Consider the following 22,649-nt stretch of genomic DNA (forward strand, 5'->3'; position numbering starts at 1 on the left):
CCCCATGCTGGCTTCAGAAGTCCCGAAACCAGGAAGTTTCAGAGATATTTATACATTCTTCTGGCTATACAACTGAATTCTAGAAAAAAACTTTTCACGTGTTACTTTTCTTAACAATCATTGGTCCTCAGCTCACACTAGCAGGTCACTTATCTAAGCCCTGCAGTCTTTCTGTTACATGTCCTGTATGCTGAGATAGCCATAAGAAGCTAGAATGGCCAAGCTAAAACACCCAGTGCAGGCAGGCTAGAACATGAGATAAGTTAGGTCTGCAATGAAACATAATTCAGCATTTTATTAAAGAGAAAACTTAGGTCAACACTTAGGAAAACCAGTCCCAGACTCCTACATTTTTACTTGTGAAGACTTTAATCTTTCGTTCTCTTTTGCTCTTGGTCATCTCCTTCTTGGTTTGCGATGAAATATTATTTCCATAATGGGCCAATTATTCTTATTTAACGATGCTCGTGCCTATTAAAGAGCCGGTCTAGCGGTGAAACTAGTAGAGAAACGGGTTCTCGTAACATCGCCTAAAAAGAAACTGCTTTCAAGATCGGCCGCTGTTCCGACGTATTGTTTTTTTACACGAAGCAAAAGGGGGAATTGTCCACCGTGAACGAAGCGGTGTTCTAATAAAGTTCTTCAGGAGCGCTCCTCTCTGGGCATTGTGGGTAGAGTAGTACAGCTGGACGCCTTCCGCCTTTCCCCCGTCTGAGCATTAAAACTCCAAGTCCCAGAGAGCCCTCGGTCGCTCCCAGCTCATCGACGCTTTGACGTAAATAAGCCCGCCTCTCTCTCCTGCTCTGGTTGGTGGGCTCTCTTCCGGATTCCCGACGATTGGCTCTCTCCGGCGCCGTCCTGCGGAAGCGGGGCTGCGGGCTAGTTTGTCCCAGTGGTTTGGGCGCGATGGCCGCAGAAGCGGGGAGATACCGGACGCCGGTGGGCAAAAGTAAAGACCCCTCCGGGCTACTTATCTCGGTGATCAGGTGAGGTCATTCCGGAGTGCCGGGGCTCTAAAATGGCCATAGTGTCAAAAGTAGTGGCTTGCACGGTTCCTTCAGTTTGTCCATCTGTCAGGCGTGTCTTTTTGCTCGTTTCTGTGACCTAAGTGTGTAAATCCCATAAAATGATATGAAGATTCAATAAATCACAGACAAGTGGCGTAGCTAGACAGCCCAAAGTGGGTGGGCCTGAACCTAAAGTGGGCATCTCTCTCTTTCCCTCCCATCCAGCCACCAGCAAGTCCTGCCTGCCCTGCACCTGCAGAGCTGGGACTGCGGTGGGTGGGAATTGCCCTTCCCCAGAGGCACAGCACTACTGCAAGTGGGACTACCGCTGGCCCAGACTTAGGGCTCCTTTTACACAGGTGTGTTAGGGCCTTAACGCGTGGAATAGCGCGCCTCCTCTTGAGCAGGTGGTAGTTTTTAAGGGAGCGTGCGCTAAAAACGGTAGCGCACCTTTGTAAAAGGAGCCCTTAATGCCTTAGCCACTGCAGCAAGATCCTCCGCTGTGCACACCAATTCAAACTGGTGCCAATTGGTACCGAAGTACTGGCACTAATTGTGTCATCCAATTTAGTTGGGTGCACATCTTGGATTTGCATCCAAATATCAGCGCCCAAAAGGCTATCAGGGAGGATAAGACCATAGCGGAGAGACTGAATGAATTATTTTCTTCAGACTTTACGGAAAAAAGATATAAGAGAACAACCGGAAATAGTTTTCAAGGGTGATGAGGCGGAGGAGCTGAACGAAATCTCGGTGAATCTGGAAGATGTACTAAGTCAAGTAGACAAGTTAAAAAGTGATAAATTACCTGGACCGGATGGGATACATCCCACGGTACTAAAAGAACTCAAACACGAAATTGCAGACCTGCTGTTAATGATCTGTAACCTGTCCTTAAAATCGTCTGTAGTACCTGAAGATTAGAGGGTGGCCAATGTTATGCCAATTTTTTAAAAGGGTTACAGGGGAGATCTGGGAAATTACAGACCAGTAAGCCTGACTTCGGTGTCGGGCAAAATGGTGGAAACAATTATAAAAAATAAAATTGTGGAACACGTTGACAAACATGATTTCATGAGATAATCATCATGGATTCAGCCGAGGGAGATCTTGCCTCACCAATTTGCTTGACTTCTTTGAAGGTGTGAATAAACATCTGGATAAAGGTGAACTGGTTGATGTAGTGCATCTAGATTTTCAGAAAGCTTTTGATAAGTTCCTCATGAGAGGCTCCTGAGAAAATTAGAGTCATGGGATGGGTGACAAATTTCAGTTGTGGATTAGGAATTGGTTATCGGATAGAAAACAGAGGGTAGGGTTAAATGGTAATGTTTCTCAATGGCATAAACAGTGGAGTGCTTCAGGGGTCTCTACTGGGACCAGTGTAATTTAACTTATTTATAAATGATTTGGAAATTGGAACAAGTGAGGTGATTAAATTTGCAGATGACACAAAACTGTTGAAAGTTGTTAAAACGCATGCAGATTGTGAAAAATTGCAGGCAGACCTTAGGAAATTGGAAGATTGGGCATCCAAATAGCAGATAAAATTTAATGTGGACAAATGCAAAGTGATGCACATTGGGAAGAATAACCCGAATTACAGTTACTGGATGCTAGGGTTAGTGCCCAAGAAAAGGATCTGGGAGTCATTGTAGATAATACGATGAAACCTTCTGCCCAATGTGCGGTGGTGGCCAAAAAAGCAAACAGGATGCTATGAATTATTAAAAAAGGGATGGCTAACAAGACTAAGAATGTTATAATACCTTTGTATCACTCCATGGTGTGTCCTCACCTAGAGTATTGTGTTCAATTCTGGTCTCCTTATCTCAAGTGCCAAATTCTGAGCGTCATTTACTGAATCTGGCCCTTGATGTATAACTGTATTTGTTGTTTATCTTGAGCTGCTTTTGTTTTTCAGGCTTTTAAGCTAAGTTAAGTTTAAGTTTATTAGGATTTTATATACCGCCTATCAAGGTTTTCTAAGTGGTTTTACAATCAGGTATTCAAGCATTTTCCCTATCTGTCCCGGTGGGCTCACAATCTATCTAACGTACCTGGGGCTTTTAAAACACTTAGTTAAAATATGGGACAAATGATTGAAATGATGGAGCCTCAGTTCAATTCTCCAAATATTCTTGATTAAGCTCCCTTCACTGTACACTTGCAGTTCTTCAGTAGCGCACAAATGTACACCTGCTCCAAAGAATGTGTGTGTACTTGTTATTTATAGATGTATTTTGTAAGATTATGCATATATATTGCAGCTCCATCCCAATTCAACCCAATCTGTGCCCTGGGTACGCTTATGTACAGCTCGCCAAAGGCCGACCAAAACTGCTGGTTTTGATTTAGACCGAAACCGAATCTGTGGCCAAAATTCACTGCTCAGTATCAGCTGGAATCGAAACAGAACTGAAGCTGTCATGCCTACCCTGCTGAAGATGGGTCCCTCTAGGCCAGTGGTCCCCAACTCTTCCTTATGCAAATTCCAAAGCTACCACTGGAAGTTTAGGCAGCCATTTCAAATGAGCAGCAGCAGTGGGCATGAAAGCATGGGGTTTGTTCCTGCCCCTGGGGGCTGTTAGACCACAAGGCTTCATAACGTAGGTCTGGGAAGGGTGGTGGCGGCTGCCTAGAGCAGTTGTCCCCAATCCTATCCTGGGGGACCACCAGGCCAGTCGGGTTTTTGAGATAGCCCTAATGAATATGCATGGGGCAGATTTGCATGCCTGTCACTTCCATTATATGCAAATCTCTCTCATGCATATTCATTAGGGCTATCCCAAAAACCCAACTGGCCTGGTGGCCCTCTAGGACAGGGATGGGGACCACTGCTCTAGGCAGCCTCCACCACCCTTCCCAGGCCTACGTTATGAAGCCTTGTGGTCTAACAGCCCCTAGGGGCAGGAACAAACCCCATGCTTTCATGCCCAATGCCGCTACTCATTTGAAATGGCTGCCTAAACTTCTAGTGGTAGCTTCGTGAAACTACTGCGTGAGGTCCTAGCAGCCATTTTGAGACTGGAGTTTGCATAAGGAAGAGCAATCTTTAGTCATTCTTGCCTATGCTGGTTCCAGTTTTAAAATGGCAGCTGGGACCTCCTGGGGAAGTCTTGGCAGCCATTTTAACTGAGCAGTGGCATTGGGCAGGAATGAGTGGGCTTTTTATTTTTTTACATGATAAAGCATTTTAATGAGCAAAAAGAAATCGTTTCATGAACTGTCAACAAAGTGAAACACTAAAAAGTCCAAATAAGCTTTAATATAACCTAAAGTGTCCATCAAATCAAGTTGCTCTCTGGAAGAACAAACTCTGTTCCAAAGCAGTCACCTTCTCCACACGACCGTGTTTCGGCTGCTCAGCCTTCAGCAATGAAAAAAAAGCTTTGCAAGCGTACAGCTTTTCTTTTCTGTAACGTGCAATGGTGCGCCCGCACCTGGAGTACTGTGTCCAGTACTGGTCGCCATACCTTATGTTTAAATATATTTATTGATTTTTAAATCATATAATCAAGAATATCTTGTACAGAAAGCAAATTAGCAATTCCACATAGAGCAAGAAACATTCCAATAACATTTAAATCATGTATAAACTAAAATGCTCAAGTCCTCAAATTTGGATCCAAGATTTCTTATCGAAAACAAAGGAAGAAGAATTGAACAAATGTACACTCTTTCATAAAAGTTAGCTAGAGGGCTGATTGCTGGGATTAATCAATAATCTTAGAGCTTATGATTTTTCTGCCTCCAATCGGGAGAGCGCTAAAAAAGAAGTCAACTGATTAGGCTCAAAGAAAACATATTTAACTGATCGGTGATGCACTATACATTTACAAGGATGTCGCAAATAGAAAGTAGCACCCAAAGATATAACACCTGGCTTCAACATAAGAAATTCACGACGACGCTTTTGAGTCTCTCGTGATAAATCAGGAAATACCTGCACTTTACAGCCCATAAATTCTTTCTGTCTATTTTTAAAGAATAGTTTTAACAACCAAACTTTATCAATAGAGAGAGCTACTGTTACAATCAAAGTACTCGGTTCTACAGCCTCTTTATCAGATTTTTCCAATAACTCCGATACATCCAATAATCCTTGATCCGACGACTTTTTTGGTAATTTAATCTTATTAGGTAAGTAATAGACTCGTGATAAAGGAGGTAATGAATCTTCTGAGGCCCCCAAAACTTCAAGAAAATATCTTTTAAACATTTCTCTAGGTGGTGTCAATGGTAGCCTAGGAAAGTTAATTAATCTTAAGTTATTGTATCTGGAGTTGTTTTCTAAGTTCTCCATCTTTCTTCTAAGATTAATATTATCTTTCATTAAAGTTTCCTGTAGTTGTTTAGATGATTTAATTTCCTGTTCAAGCTTTTGAACAGAGGAATTAGAGGCAGTCATTTCATTTTTCAATTCTTTAAGTTCAGTAGAGTGTTGAGATAATTCCCCCTCAATTGACTGAAGTTTGGGACTTATGGTCTTCACTAGTCCGGCCATAAGATCCCATAGTGAGTCCAGAGTTACTTCTGAGGGTTTTTCCAAAGAAATTAAAGGTAAAGAAATGTCATAGTGCTCACCGTCCAGTTGATTAACTTGTCGCTGTCCCTGAAGGCTAACTCGCCTCCTCAGATGATTTCCCCTCAGCTTCTTCAAAGGAGCTCATATCCATAAGAGCTCCTGTCAGCAGGCTCTGTGATGGACTACTTGCCTCAGGGGAAGGCAAGACCCCGACCTCCGGGGTTCCCTTACCCCTTGGAGAGCTGCTTAGCTGAGGTTGCGGGGGCGGCGCCCTAACGTCGGGGCTCAAAGATGTCTCCAATCCCGGAGGAATCACCACGGCCTCACTGACGCCGCTACTCCTCTGCGGGCCTCCCTCCGACGCCGAAAATACTCCCTGCATCCGTCTGAGGAGTTCCCCGATGTCACCAACCGCGGGGGTGGCTGTGGGCCGCGAGGCACCAGCGGCGCTACGGCCCCTCCGTTTAGGCATCGGGTAAGTGGTGTAACCGCTAAGAAATATTATTAGGAGAAAAATCCTCAGAGCGGCTCCTCAGCGCGTCCAGCCTGACGCCATCTTGGATTCTATGAGTGGGCTTTATTCCTGTCGCTAAAGAGGTCACTAGACCACCAGGGCTTCTTAAAGTAGGCCTGGGGAGGGCCTATGTGTGGTTGGGTAACCTAAAGTGTATGTGGGGAGTGGTAGCAGAGAGGATTGCAGGTGGAGGAGGGGAGAGTTTTTCAGCTGAGAGTGCACTGGCATTTTCAGCTGAAACCCAAATCTGGATTTCGAGCTGGTTTCAGTTCTGAACCTGAAACCAAAATTTGGTCTGCTTCTACAGCTTCCATGAAAATAGGCAGACGCCTGCAGTTTGCATACTCTTTTTTAAATTTATGTACGCTGTACATTCGTTCTATTTTATAAGCGCTTTTTCCACCTTTAAACATACTTTACATATGGTAAAGATATATGAAATTATCCCCAAAGTGCTAAATTGGTAATATTGTTTTGACTGAACTATTTGTAGGGGGCTTGTTGCAGGTTTCTGGGTCTCGCTGCGTCTTTGTCAAGTAGAAACCAACGTTTCAGCCACCATGCTGTGGCTTTCTTCAGGGTATGCTCTGAAGTCTTCAGTTTGACTTTGTAAATAGTGGGTTCACTGACCTGATTGGGAACAGGGCAGGCAACCAATTTGAATTTTGGTGGGAAAGTCAGTTGGTCAGAAATTTGAATTTTGGCGGGAAAGTCCATAGTGTGGAAAAGTCTCTGGCAAGTTTAGGGGGCTTCAGAAAAGCCCAGAAGGTATCTCTCCTCACTCATCTCCCTCTATGCTCCCCCATGTGATCTCCGGTCATTGGGCAAGCCCCTCTTATCTGTACCCTTCTCTTCCACTACCAACTACAGACTCTGTCCCTTCTTTCTTGCGGCGTTGTATGCCTGGAACAGGTTGCCTGAATCAATACGTCATGCTTCGTCCCTGGCAATGTTCAAATCCAAGCCAAAGGCCAATTTTTTTTTAAACTGCTTTCAACTCTTAACTCCCCCTCACTGCTGTCAGATACCTAGACCCACTATAATCTCCCCAAACCCTGAAATGTCCTGTCTAAATTAGATTGTAAGCTCTTCTGAGCAGGGATTGTCTATTGAATGTTAAAATGTTCAGCGCTGCGTACGCCTTTTCAGCACTATAGAAATAATAAATAGTAGTAGTTGGTATGTGTTTCTTTGAAATATAAATGTTGGCAGTTTGTTTCAAATTTATCAGTTCTGAGCCTAAGTGGCATTTCCTTGCCAGCTCATTCAGGATAGAAATGTTCTCTCCTATGAGCTGTTCTTTATAATTTGGCATGTTACGATTTCTGGTTTCCTTTTAATCTCCTGTGAGCGCTTGACAAAAATTGGAATTAAATGGGAAGTGGCCATTAACCTGGGGGGAAATCAATAGTGGGAACAGTTGGTTCTTACATTTCTCATTTAACTGTTAACTACTTTTGCAATTTTCTGATTCTTCTACATTTTATTACTTTAATCTTGTTTGTTCCTTACTGGTGCTTCATATTATACCAGGGGTGTCCAATGTCGGTCCTCGAGGGCCGCAATCCAGTCGGGTTTTCAGGATTTCCCCAATGAATATGCATGAGATCTATGTGCATGCACTGCTTTCAATGCATATTCATTGGGGAAATCCTGAAAACCCGACTGGATTGCAGCCCTCGAGGACCGACATTGGACACCCCTGTATTATACCGTAGCACTGGTTTTATAAAGTGATTTTTTCAAAACATATTTAACGACTTAAAATTTAAATGTTTGCGTTCAGCAGCTGCTCAATGATGTGGTTGGTCCCGTGTGGGAATGCTCCGCAAAGTAATTGGACTCTCTCTTTGCCTGTGTCTTGCTTGGTTTTGTTGCTTCCTGTTTGGCTTGTACTTCTGGGTTTTATCTTCTTTGTCTTAATATTGTTGGTGAGGTTGATGAGACAGATGCATATGAGAGTTTTCCATAGAGCACTAACCCATATACTGGTGATATCACTCGGACAAGTCAATTTCTCTATCGCCATCTATTGGTAGGATGGGATTACATCCCAATCAGGGTGGTGCAGCAGGACAAAAGGAAACAAAATTAATAGGTATGACTAAATTTAACCTAATGCAGTGCTTCTCGGTCAGTATGCCATGGCTCATTGGTGTGCCGCAGAACTTCTATCAGTGGAAAGAATCAAGCAACCCCCCTCTCTCCCTCCCCCTGTACTGAACAGGAAGGCAACAGACAGAAAATAGCATCATGAGACCTTGGCAGGGCCAGCTCAACCACTGGACCAGGTGAGGCGCTGGGTCAAGGCGCCAAAATCTCTTCACCTGTTCCAAAGCTTTCTCCCTCTTCTCTCTTGGTCCAGCATTTCTCGCCTCCTCTCTTCAGTCCCTAGTCCGGCATTGCTCTCTCCCTCCTCCTTTCCCTTTGGCCCTCTAAATGTTATCTTGCCTTGCCCTGCCTTGCTGCGTCTGTCAGCAGGACGCCTCAGAGGGAAGACCCAGGGCTGGCCAAAAGCAGTCACTACCAACAAGCAAGGTAATGCTTAGAGGGCTGCGGGGGGAGGAGGAGAAGGGTTGGGGGTGAGGGCATCACGTTCCAAGGCTGGCTTTTTAATACTGTACATCACTTTAGGTTACATTATCTGGCATTTCCTAGTCATGTGACCAATGACTAGAAAATATGGCAACTTTGTGAAGTTTGATTTGGTGTGCCAGTGGGATCAACCGAGATTTATTTATTTATTTATTTATTTGAAACATTTATATCCCGCATATCTCAAAATCTATGCAGGTTACGACCAACATAGATAAGCATAAATAGACAGACATCCAGACATGGGAACATTAACAAAAGCATTCCAGAACATTCTCTTTTGACGTAAGGAAGTTCTTCTTCACCCAGAGAGTGATGGAGAACTGGAACGCTCTTCCGGAGTCTGTCATAGGGGAAAACACCCTCCAGGGATTCAAGACAAGGCTAGACAAGTTTCTGCTGAACCGGAATGTTCACAGGTGAGGCTGGTCTCGGTTAGGGCACTAGTCTTTGACCTAGGGGCCGCTGCGTGAGCGACTGTTGGGCGCAATGGACCACTGGTCAGACCCAGCAGTGGTAATTCTTATGTTCTATATAGTATCTTCCCTATACGTTACACACAACTCTACTGTTTACCTAGCTCCCTGTTCCCTGACCAACCCCCCCCCACGTCTCCTGCTGTGATCCTGTTGCTTCTCAGACCCAGATTCTCTGTTATTCTCTGAACCTAATTCTCTACCTGCTTTTGCTGTAGTCTGCCCAGCCTTCAGTAACCCTACTGTTCTGAGCATGTGCAACTTTGCCTGTCTTCATGCCAATGCTGCTGCTATGACCATTATTGTACCCGCAGGCACTGGTCTCATGCATTCAGGGCTTGGTGAATATCAGGACCTGAGGCTTCAACCTCTGGGCTGCTTCTCCTCATTCTTCTGCCAGGGATACCTCAATCTGATTTCCTTATCCATGAACAGCCAGCTCCTCATTCCAGGGCCCTTCTACTGACCTATATCATCACAGCTTTGGTACACAGAATTGGCAGGAAGGGGGTTGTATGATTACAAAGCTTCTTGCTAAGTTCCGCAGCACATATACAGAAGTAAAATCTGTGCACGGTGATCATTCACCCAGCAAACATCAGAAGGAAGTGTGTAGCTACAGGGTGCACTAAGCAGATGCTTTCCTGCACAGCACGTTCACTATTCCTGACTTGAGTGTTATCTTTATTTATGCACCTGCTCTGTTTACAGAAATCACTCAACCGTATAATTAGCAACGGCGGCAAAACAGTAATACTAATTGAAAGTAAGGAGGAGCCAATTTTACAGGTGCACGACTTAAAATGCTGCAAGTTAAAAAAACACACTGCACAGCAAAAAGAGACATGGTACATCTAGATCAGTGTATCGCAAACTTAGATTTCAGGTGTGCCACAGCACACTGGGGAAGAGGAGAGGAGCTGGCGCCGGCTGACTGTCTACAGGACATGCTGCTCGCGGCAAGAGGCACGTCCTGTAGGCAATCAGCCAGCGCCTCTCTGGCCCTCTTCCCTGCTGGCACTCTCCACTGGTGTCTCGGGGCCTGTCTGGAGGGCCTTTGCACATGCGCAGACGTCATTATGTCACGCGTGATCATGACATTATCACGGCGACATCCACGCCCTTCCGGATGCCTCGAGCTGCGGCCACTACGTTTAGTGTGCAGCGGCTCAAGAAAGATTGCGGGACTCTGGTTTAGATCCTGGCAAGCCTCCTGAGGAAGAACCAGATAAGAGGACCCAAAACCGGGGGCTCACAACCAATATACTTGTCAAGGTTAAAGATTATGCCAATTATTATTTCCGTTAAATACAACACCTGAAAACAAAAGCAGTAAGATAAAGTTTGCTGTGTGAGGCCATTAGACCAGTGCTTCTCAACCTCTTATGTTGGGACACACTTCCTGTATTGTTATCTTTTAGTATGTGCCTGAAGGCTAATTATTTTCAGGAAGCCTTTGATAGTGTACAGTATCTATCTATCTAGAAAGATACAGAACAGGAAATGATATCGAGCAAGATGGCCTCGGAAAACGATGGGGCTGGATGGTGTACATCCAAGGTTGCTGAAGGAACTTGGGGAAGTTCTGGTGGCTCTGCTGACTGACCTTTTCAATGAATCTCTAGCGTCGGGAGTGGTACCGGAGGACTGGAGAAGGGCAGATGTGGTTCCTCTCCACAAAAGTGGAAGTAAGGGAAAAGTAGGGAATTACAGGCCAGTAAGTCTGACTTCTGTGGTAAGTAAATTAATGGAAACACTTTTAAAACAGAGAATGGTTAAGTTTCTGGAATCCTGTGGATTACAGGACCGGAGGCAACATGGATTCACTAGAGGTGTAGGTCTTGTCAGACAAATCTGATCAATTTCTTTGACTGGGTGACCAGAGAATTGGATAGAGGATGTGCGCTAGATGTGGTGTATTTAGATTTTAGCAAAGCCTTAGACAGTGTTCCACAAAGATGTCTAATAAATAAACTGAGTGCCCTCGGAATGGGTCCCAAAGTGACAGGCAGGGTCAAGAACTGGTTGAGTGGAAGGCGACAGAGGGTAGTTGATCAATGGAGATCACTCGGAGGAAAGGGATGTTACCAGTGGTGTGCCTCAAGGTTCTGATCTTGGGCCTGTTCTTTTTAACATTTTTATAAAAAATGCATTAGGGCTTATTTTCAGGGAGTGTCTTATTTATTTTTCATGTACGACAATCATTTCTCCCTTCCTCTCTTCCACCCCAATTCTTCCTCTTTCCTTTCTCTCCCCCCCCCATGTTCAGCATCTTTCCTCCCCCTCACCCATCCCTTTGTGCAGCAGGTCCCCACCAACCCACCGTGAGACTAACATACCTCCACTCCAAGGCCTCCAAAAACAGCAGCGGTGGCAGCGCTCTGAATGGGCTGCTTTGCGGTCTTTCGTACCGGGACCAGGCCTTCCCTCTGCAGCATCTTTCTATCCCTTCCTCCCATCCTCCTGTGCAGCAAAACCCCACTGATCCTTCCACCGTGATGCAAAAGCTCCAGCGGGGAAGACCACGTAGCAGCCCATTCAGAGTGCTGCTGCCGCCGCCGCTGCTTTAGGAGGCCTCAGAGCGAGGTATGTCAGGTCTCACCGGGGTGGGGGGGTCGCTGAATTGATGAGTCAGATATTTTTGAGGCAAATCGGATATTAGGGATAGAGTCGGGGGTTTCGGGGGTTGATCTTAACTAGGGCTTATTTTTGGAGTAGGGCTTATATGGGCAGACTTGATGGGCTATAGCCCTTTTCTGCCGTCATCTTTCTATGTTTCTATGTTTCCATCTTTCAAAATCATGCTATGTCTTATTTTCAGGGAAATAAGGTATTGGGAATGTTTAGACCAAAATGACCAAAAATACAATGTTTCTAGACATGCTTCTTGCTTCCCTCGTGGCGTCTCGCTGTCTGTTTTGATGTCTTTTGTTAAATTGGCTGCTGTTTCTTGTGTCGTCTTTTAACCTGCCTGCTTCTTTCCTCAGCAGTTCTTCTTGTCTCTTGTAATATGGCTTGTACAGTCCTATGTGCCATCAGCTGTTCTGTAGGCTGCAGCAGTGGGGCTTTTCTTCTATTTAATTACAAAGCAAAGTTCAGTGGGAGATCTTTAAACAGCCAAGGACCCCCGATGGAGCAGAGCAGACAGCAACTGATGTAACATGATGATATGGAAAGGCAGAGCCTGTGGTTTTGCTTTTGTAAACACCCCCCTGAGCTGCTCAATTTTATATTTTTAGGCGCTGTATCTGATGTTTTCCTTGTGATTCTCAGTTAATACATTTGTAAGAAAGCGCAGAGTGGAGTTATGCTTCTTGATATTATTATACCATTAAAAGCAGCAAGCTGAGCCCGAGACCCATATGCGCACTCCATATTTAATCCTTTCTGCCTTTTCTTCAGATGATTACTTGAACAATTGTGGACCCTCTTTAGTGGCCAAGGGCTTGACGAGAAGCTTTCTCAATCTTGAATACCACTTCTATGCCGACGGTGGCTGTTCTCCCTCCTTCTAGGGCAGAGATGTTAAGCTGCTGTCCAGTCTGGTTTTCTGGGTACCCCTGATGAATATTCACAAGAAACATTTGCATGCACTGCCTACATTCAAAGCAAATATATCCCGTGTGTGTTCCTTAGGAACAGGGTGAAGATCTGGCTGGTTTCGGCTGTCCAGGATTGCAGTTTGACATGGCTGCTGTAGGGCCTGAGGACACCATCAGTGTGACACAGCTTTATATTGCCATCCTGTCTGAGTGGGAGACCTATATTTTGGGCATTTGGAGCTGCAGTATTGCCCTCCCTGTGGTGGCTCCCATTAGCATTAGATTGTATTCTCACCTTTTTTTTTAATTCTTTGCTCTTTTAAGCATTGTTGTGATCTCATGGTGGATTTATTCAATCGTGGTTCCTGAAAGGCATACCACGTCAAACCCAGTCATATAAATTTAAGAGGAAGAAAAGCCTCAAAATGACGTTTAGGCTGGGAAGACGTGAGCAAGTGACAGAGTGCTATGTGAGCTTGTATTGGTTGAGGTTGATGGATAGGATTCGCTTTAAGCTAATGCTAAACATCCTATATGTGCTTGCACAATCTGGCACCCAAACATCTCATTGAGAGTATTTTGCCACATGCTTCGCCACGTCCCCTTCGATCCGCAAAACAATTGGAGTTACAAATTCCATCTGTCAGGCAGCTGAAACTGACAGTGTCTAGAGACATTAGATTCCATTGTATAGGGGCATAGGGAATGGAATAAGCTTCGAGAGACCGTGTTTTACCAGTTCCCTGGCTGCATCAGTGGGAAAACTCCAAAGATTAGAGTGGTATGATTTTTATTGAGCTGCTGCATGAGTTTAAAGCTTCGCGGCATCAGAGATGACATTGGAACACCTGAGGGATTTTAAACTGCGAATGTTGGCGTCCTACTGTCTGAGATTGCCATTTGCAGTGGTGTTGTGCACGGAGGATTTTTTTTGGAGTTTCTCCTCTGATGCAGCCAGGGAACTGGCGAAACAAGGTCTCTTGTTGGGAGTGTACAGAGTTGGATTTGAAGAAGCCCTGTCACAAGACAAGTCCCAAAGTGTGCACCTGTTTGGTAGTTTCCATTTCTAAACCGGGGTCTGAAGGAGTTGGGTTTTTAAAAAAAATGCCTATGATAGTATTGAAAGCAGTTGAAATGTGTTTTGAATGGTGCTGTTCTGCTACGTTATTTTGAGGCTTTTCTCCCTCTTAAATTTATATGACCGGGTTTGACGTGGTATGCCTTTCAGTAACCACGATTGAACAACTTAGTTTTGTATATGTAGTTTGCATTTATTAGTTCTAATCTAATCTAAAACTTAGGACTCCTTTTACGAAGGCAAGTTGGGGCCTTAATGCGTGGAATAGCGCACGCTAGCCGCTACCACCTCCCCTTGAGCAGACGGTAGTTTTTCGGCTAGCATGCGCTAATCCGGTGCGTGCGCTAAAAACGCTAGCGCACCTTTGTGAAAGGAGCCCTTAGACTTGTATATACTGAATCTTCACCTAAAAGGAGCTCGACTCAGTTAACAATAATATAATATATCTACGGTAGTCTTTAAGCCCGTTACATTAATGGGTTCTAGAATATGTCTGTCTGTCTTTCTTTCTTTCTGTCTCTCTCCCTCCCGCTGTCTGTCTTTCTATCTGTGTCTCTTCCTGCTCCCTATGCAGCAGCATTTCTATCCCCCCCCCCCACTTCCCTGTGCAGTAGCCAAGCAAAATTTGATAGAATATGGTTGCCAGTTATGATCCAGTCTTTATCTAGCCCCTTCCTTTCAGGCCCGTTATCCTCCTTCCAAATGGCAAAGTCTCCCTTCCTTTCCTTAGCTGCTGTATCACCTCTCTAGCCCCTCCTCCACGGGCCGTTATCTCGCCAACTTCCTCTTCCCTCCCGCTCCTGCATCGCTTACATTGTGTTCGTCCACCCGTGCCGGGTGCAAGTCGGTGGCGCCCAGCCCGCGCGGAAATAGGAAGTTGCGAAGGCGGGCCCTGACGGGACTGAAGGAAAGCCCCTGGGCCGGCCGGAGGTGTTCATCGTTGCAGCCCCCATAGCAAGTCAGGAGGGCGGGAAAGAGCTGGAGCTGTGGTGGCACCGAGCGCACGCGAGAGTGGAACGGGGAGAGGGGTTTGGGGTTGCGGCGCGTGATCTTCTTACCAGCTCTGACAGACGGACGGACCCTCACTTTCTCGTACTTTGCTCGTGGAGGCGATCAGCTGCTGGAGTCCTGGTGACGTAGTCAGCGCGCATGCGCACTCTTGCTGGCACAGCGTGACAGATCAGGGATCAGGGAAGCACGATCTAAGAGTGCGCATGCGCGCTTAGCGTTTTATTATATTAGATAAGATAATTTAGAAAAGAGAAAGTGAGGAGAGAATGCAAATATGAATTTGTTGTTCAAGACTGAGAGTCTAAATATCGTTGGAATAATAATGTTTTCATAGATTTATGGAAAACTTGGAAAGAGGTAATCATTCTAACAGAAGCTGGAAGAGAGGGATTGATGCAGCTTTCCAACAGATTTTATACATTTCAGCGACAAAAAAGCAAGTTTAAATCTGTGCTGATCTCTTGAATCAAGCAACCACATAGCATTCATAGTCAATGAAACAAAAGATAGAAAGGTGGTATAGAAAAGTTGAAACGTTATACATGCACATTTAAATTGTAGTCTATAAAAAACCGGAAGCCAATGGAGTCGTTCCAACAATGGGGAGACATGATCAAATTTTCTTTTTCCAAAAATCAGTTTAGCTGCAGTATTTTGTATAAATTGAAGCCGTTGTAAATTGTTTTTGCTCAAGCTTAAATAAATTGAATTACAATACTCCAGCTGGCCCAAAATGATTGACTGCACCAATACCGAAAAATGCTGCTGATGGAATAATGTGCTAACTTTCCTTAGCATGCGCAAACTAAAGAAACTTTTTTCATCAGGGAGTTTATCTGATCCTGGAATAGCAATGAAGAGTCTAAGATAATACCTAATATCTTAGAAGGAAATTCTATTTGCAAAGAAACACCAGAATTCAAAGTGTCACAACTTGGTAAACATTCAAGTTTTGGACCAATCCATAATGGTTTTAGCAGCATTGAGCTTCATTTATTTATTAATTCGATTTTCTGTACCGTTCTCCCAAGGGAACTCAGAACAGTTTACATGAATTTATTCAGGTACTCAAGCATGTTTCCCTGTCTGTCCTGGTGGGCTCCCAATCTACCTAATGTACCTGGGGCAATGGGGGGGGGATTAAGTGACTTGCCCAGGGTCACAAGGAGCAGTGAGAGTTTGAACCCACAACCTCAGGGTGCTGAGGCTGTAGCTTTAACCATTTCACCACTCTAGAAATCAAAATGTAGTAAAAGTGAGCCAAGTACAGGACAATCAAGCCATTGTGACGTCACTGATGAGGTTGGCTCTTATTGGTGGAATGAAGCATTGTGATGTCACAATACCAGCTCTGGTTATCAGAGGCTGAAACCTTTTACATTATTTATTCATTCAATTTTTCTGTACTGTTCTCCCCAGGGAGCTCAAAATGGTTTATATGAATTTATTCAGGTCCTCAAGTATTTTTCCCTGTCTGTCCCTGCGGGCTCACAATCTATCTAATGTACCTGGGGCAATGGGGGGATTAAGTGACTTGCCCAGGGTCACAAGGAGCAGCGTGGGTTTGAACCCACAACCTCAGGGTGCGGAGGCTGTAGCTTTAACCATTGCGCCATACTGAAGATGCCCATACTTTTGAAGTTTAGTGACACAGTCATCAATAGTATATGCTAAACTAAGCAGATTTGAGTCTAATTCAAGGAGAATAAAGATATTGTCTGCGTAAGTGTTAAAGTCACAATTATTTGTAGATGCTTTTTTTCTAGTCAGTAATTTTCTCTGGTTTAGCTGAAGAATTAGTCATGATCTTTTTATTCAAGCTTTTGCTGCTATTTTGCAGATATGTTTTTATGATTGTTTGTTTTATTATATTCTTTTGTAATTCATGTAAACCGCTTACAAAGGCACGCTAGCGGTTTTCACGCGCGCTAAAATGCCGCACGCGCTAGCCGCTACCGCCTCCTTTTAAGCAGGCGGTAATTTTTTGGCTAGCACGCGCTAATCCAGTGCGTGCGCTAAAAACACTAGCATACCTTTGTAAAAGGAGCCCTTAGTTTTAAACGGTATAGACATTTTTAAAATAAATAAATAAGTGAATTGGATTTCTGAAGCTGATAGACTAAGATTCCTTAATAAAGTCATATAGACATTAAACAGTATTGGAGACAGTGATGATCTCTGTGGAACTCCGCAAGAAGGCTTCCATGAGATAGATGTATTACCATTTGCATTAACCATATAGGAACGCAATGATAGAAATTTAGCAAACCATTCTAAAACTTTATCGCCTAACCCAATCTCTCTAAGTAAATGGAGTAAAATGTCATGATGACAACATCGAAAGCTGCAGATAAATCAAATTGCAATAATATAGCACACTTATTTTGTGATGACAAATGTTGAATTTTCGAGATCAGTGAAAGTAAGAGAGTTTTTGTACTGACATCAGAACAAAACCCGTGTTGATATTGAAGAAGAATCGAGAACTTTTCCAAATAGTTTGAAAGTTACAATCATTTCCATCAGTTTTGTTAATAAAGGTATATTGGCAATAGGAAAGTAATGTGAAGGAACAGTTGGATCTAGTTTAGTGCCTTTCAATAATGGTGTTAGAATAATATGTCCTATGTGTGATGAAAAATATCCTTTATCTTGGGAATGATTCAACAAAGCAGTCAGCCAAGTAATAGCCTGTAGGAAGGCATCTACATTTCCTCAACCTGTTACACAATTTCTCAATTTGAGACTCTGATACTGTTTCCAAAGAATGCCAAAACCGATCAGTTGGACTATCTATACCAGTGGTCTCAAACTTGCGGCCCGGGGGCCACATGCGGCCCGCCAGGTACTATTTTGAGGCCTTTGGTATGTTTATTATAATCACAAAAGTAAAATAAAACAGTTTCTTGATCTTATGTCTCTTTAGCTATAAATGACAATATTATTATTAAGACTTAGCCAAAAGGAAAGATTTTTAAACTATAAAGAGTTTTACCTCATGCAAAGTTGTCATTTCTTTAATAAGACATTCACTATTTTTTTTGCGGCCCTCCAAGTACCTAGAAATCCAAAATGTGGCCCTACAAAGGATTTGAGTTTGAGACCACTAATCTATACGTACTATTGTACAGAATGAATATGAGTTTTTCCCTTTGAACATACACGTCCAAGTTGGGGGGGGGGGTAGGGATACTTTGTTTTCTTACCCTTAAGGACAATTGGGTATTTGGGAGGGGAGGGATATTTGAAGTGAATTAGACTTTGATAGAATATTAAGTGATAAGTGTAAAATGATTTTGTTATATTGCACTTATTGAAAGTTTTAAAAATGAATAAAGAATTAAAAAAAAAAAATACATTTCTTCAACCTGTTACACAATTTCTCAACTTGAGACTCTGATACTGTTTCAAAAGAATGCCAAAACCGATCAGTTGGACTATCTATTACGTTATCCAAATTTGCAAACAGATTATCGAATTTTAATCTGGGGGAGAGAGGATCTAAGTCATGATTTTATCAATAAAAAAGTGGCTAAAATCATCAGCAGTTGGTATATTGGACTGGATAGTTTTTACATTGTTCGTAGTAAGAGATCTCCAAAGTCTAAACAAGACTGCACTTTGATTTTCAGATCTAACTATTTTAACCTCTGTAATCGTTGTTTTCCTTTGAACAGTGCGTGTGATACAAGGATTTATTTATTTACAAGAGTTATAATCCACATTATCTCAAAAGTGGTTTACAAATAACACCCATAGTAATAAACATCAAAATATATAATAAAAATCAAACATTAAAAATCTCAGTGCTGCTAATATCTCAGTGCTACTGGAATTCATTTAAAAACGTGACACCATGAATGTAAATTAACATGCTTCGTTAGGCTGATTGATGTTAGAACAAGGCTAAGATAATTTGAATTGATATGGTTTTTATTGAGCTTTATTTTTCTGTGTTAATTTTATGCTTATAGTGTGCAATCTTCTCTGGTAAGTTGTATATTAAAATTTTCTTTCATCACTGTTGCAACCTACCTCATCCTGCCGGCTTGTGTGTCTTTTGTTTCTGCGGTTTACAGGACCTTGTCCACCAGTGATGATGTGGAAGATCGGGAAACGGAGAAAGGCCGCCTGGAGGAAGCCTACGATAAGTGTGACCGTGATTTGGATGAACTGATTGTTCAGCACTACACAGAACTCACCACAGCGATCCGTACATACCAGAGCATTACAGAACGGATTACCAACTCACGCAACAAGATCAAGCAGGTAATTGGCTGCGTGCTGTTTGAGAACCATCATTGTCCATCGTATTCTTCCCCACCATTTGTTTACTCCATATGGTGGTGGTTTTCACCACAATCGTTCACTTCTGAATCTGTAATGATTTGGATTTGTAAAATTGTCTGATTTAAGATGGCTTCTAATGCTCAGTGCTAAAGATATGTACAAATCCTGATAAAATATTTTAATATTTATTAAAAAATTTATATACCGCATAAAAACTATGCGGTTTACAAGATTATATGCATACATATTAAAATTGCTAAACCTATTTCGACAAGACAAACACAATAAAACATTAACGATATCATTATTAAATAATTTTGATCCTCACCTGAATGTGGTCTGACCAGAAGAGAAGGAGCAAAATGATTAAAAACGTTCATGAGGTTAAAGCAAGGGTTGGCCAAAGATCAGAATTTGAGCTCACGAGTCTCGGGAATCTCTTGGGTCACAGTTCAATATGTCGGATTGTAGATTTTTCCGCTTCCTAGTGCTTTCCTTGGGGTATGCAGTTACTTTATAGGCCAATTACTTCAGGTTGCGTGACAGGCTCCAACCAAGTGGAGAAGGCTTCATCCAAGGCAAGGTGGATGATGGGTTGCATTAATAGAAGTTTCATCAGCCGGAAGCCTGAAGTCATAATGCCATTGTACAGGGCCATGGTGAGACCTCATCTGGAATACTGTGTACAATTCTGGAGGCCACATTACCGTAAAGATGTGAGCAGAATTGAATCGATTCAGCGGATGGCCACCAGGACGATTACAGGCCTCATGGGTCTCTCGTATGAAGAGAGGCTGAACAAATTGCAGCTCTACACTCTCGAGGAACATAGGGAGAGGGGGGACATGATTGAGACATTTTAATACATCACAGGACGTGTCAAGGTAGAAGATGATATTTTCTTTCTCAAAGGACCCTCGGCCACAAGAGGGCATCCGCTCAAACTCAAGGGCGGGAAATTTTATGGCGACTTCAGGAAGTATTTTTTCACGGCGAGAGTAGTGGATCATTGGAACAAACTTCCAGTACAGGTGATCAAGGCAAGCAGCGTACCAGACTTTAAGAACAAATGGGATGCCTATGTCGGATCCCTACGAAGGCCGAGTTAAGGAATCGGATTATTAGGGCACAGACTGAAGGGGTGGGTCAGTAGGGTGGGCAGACTTGATGGGCTATAGCCCTTTTCTGCCGTCATCTTCTATGTTTCTATTATTGCGGGTTGTATTACTGCATCATAGTCTCTAGATTTGCGTAGATCACATGCGACCCAGTATCCATATTGTGGGCATTTAACTGTCCTACCTAATTCTGCAACTGTGAGTATTCTGTTGAGCTACATTTTTTCTTGTAAGAAGAATGATTTATAGACAACAAGTTGCATATATATTAGTACCCAGGCACAGCTGATGTCCAACTTTCTCTGTTCCAGAAGGTCAATATACGAGTTTTCTTATTCTTTGTGACTCTGTGCAGCGCTTGCGTGCGTCTAGTAGCGCTATAGATATAATTAGTAGTAGTAGTTGGGCCATGTCACCATTTCATTAGTTAGTCACAGTAGAGAATGACACGAGGACAAATATGTCCCCGTCCCTGCAGGAACTCAAAATCTCCGTCCCCGCGAGTTTTGTCTCTGTCCCTGCCCCATTCCTGTAATCTCTGCCCTACTGCTCAAGCCTCAAACATTTATGATTTTAAAGTGTTTGAGGCTTGTGCAGATGAGGTCAGAGCTCGCAGGAATGGGGCAGGGACAGGAAAAGAACTTACGGGTCGGGACGAGAAAATGAGTTCCTTCGGGGACGGGGAAAAATTTGTCCCTGTGTCATTCTCCAAGTCATAGCAGATGAATCCAGAGTCCCGCCCTTCTTTTTCAGTTTATATGTTCTTCATAGTCTGTCTTGAGTTGGACCCTTGTCAGCTTGATTTTTCCAGGCTGTGAGGAGGATCTTTTTGCCTCAGGTTGTGTCATGAGAATCCTGATGCTTTGTTATGAGAAATATTGGCTAACGAGGAAGCCTTGTACCCTGTATGACAGAGCTCAGTTTAGTTCTCTAGCTCTGCTGCTGATAGATAGCCTTAACCACTTTTCTCTGTGGATTCATCTGCTGTGACTAAAGGAAAGAAAATGATCAGGTAAGAACATACGGTAATTTTTCTTTCCTAGTGGTATTATCTTTGGTGTATGTACAGTGGTCAGCTTTTCTACTTATCCAACTTTTTATGGCCACAAACCTGTTATCGCTGCCACAGAAAGCACACTACCCCTGGAAGCTTAGCTTTATATCCACGTTACTGCTTCTGACCCTCCTACTGCATTGCATACAACACTGCTCTCATCCCCCATGTTTGTAGAGTCCACCCAGGCTTATATTGCGGGCTCTTGCAGAGTATTTTTTTGGGGGAGGGGAGGGAGTCGCCCAGTTTGTGGCCCTGCTGTAGAAACTATTCTTCAGTTGATTGGAGGGACTTTAGGGGTGGGTTGGTGGTCACGACAGTTCTTTTCAGTATTCTTGGTCTTTTTACCTTTGCTATACTTGTGGGACCTCTATGAATGTGGAATTGTTGAGGGTTTGGGTTGTGAAGCCCTTGCCTGCTATTACTGGGGGTAGGTTTTCTAGGGTTGTATTGGAGGGTGGTTTGTACATCATGAGGGAGGGGTACTCTTTCTGTACTGCAGTACAGTGGAACCTTGGTTTATGAGCATAATTCGTTCCAGAAGCATGCTCGTAAACCAAATTACTCGTATATCAAAATGAGTTTCCTCATAGAAAGTAAGGGAAACTTGCTTGATTAATTCCCCCCCACCTTCACCCCCAAGGCAAGTGGCACTGCTCTACCCCCCTCCCCCCCGGGAACTGGCATTGCTCCCCTGCTCACGAAGGACCCCCCCCGTGTGATCCGCCATCCCCCCCGTGTGATCCGCCATCCCCCCCACTCGCATCGCACCCCTGCCGTGATCCGACATCCCCCCCGCACCCATCCACCCACCCGAACACATCGCTTACCCCCATCTGACACCCGGCACCAACGCACAGGACATGCCGGTGCCCGAAGATCTATCGTCCTTTTTGCTGGGCCTTGAGCATCTGCGCATGCTCAAGGCCTTCGAGTTCCCGCTCTCTCCGAGATGCTCAAGATCTCCTAGAATCTCGGAGAGAGCATGAACTCGAAGGCCTTGAGCATGCGCAGATGCTCAAGGCCCAGCAAAAAGGATGACAGATCTTCTGGCACTGGCATGTCCTGTGCGTTGGTGCCGGGTGCCAGATGGGGGGTAAGCGATGTGTTCGGGTGGGTGGATGGGTGCAGGGGGGGTGTTGGATCGCGGCGGGGGGCGACGCGAGCAGGAGGGGGCCGGATCGTGGGGGGAGGCGCTCGTACATCGAGGCAAGCTTGGTTTCCGAGGTGCCGATTTTGCGAATATTTTGCTCGTCTTGCAAAACACTCGCAAAACGGTGCACTTGTAAACCGAGGTACCACTGTATTTGGTTGTTGACATGATGCTAGTGTATTGTGGGTTTATTTTCTAAATAAAGAATTACAAAAAAAAGAAAAGAAACTACACTTCTCCCTCCGTATTTGCGGTTTCAATTAATCAGGGTTTTTTGCTAGCT

General features: G+C 43.9%; 1 protein-coding gene across 1 annotated transcript in view; it reads left to right on the forward strand.

The window, feature by feature from the left end:
* The first annotated feature begins 818 nt into the window (after positions 1-818).
* Positions 819-22,649, forward strand: part of EXOC4 (exocyst complex component 4) — a 622,023-nt gene continuing 600,192 nt past the window's right edge. Inside the window, exons 1-2 of the mRNA XM_033958806.1 lie at positions 819-986; positions 18,831-19,020. Coding sequence (XP_033814697.1) covers positions 907-986; positions 18,831-19,020 — 270 coding nt within the window. The 5' untranslated portion in view covers positions 819-906. The remainder of the gene's footprint in view (positions 987-18,830; positions 19,021-22,649) is intronic.

This window comes from Geotrypetes seraphini, chromosome 9, assembly GCF_902459505.1.
Source record: "Geotrypetes seraphini chromosome 9, aGeoSer1.1, whole genome shotgun sequence".
NCBI lineage: Eukaryota > Metazoa > Chordata > Amphibia > Gymnophiona > Dermophiidae > Geotrypetes > Geotrypetes seraphini.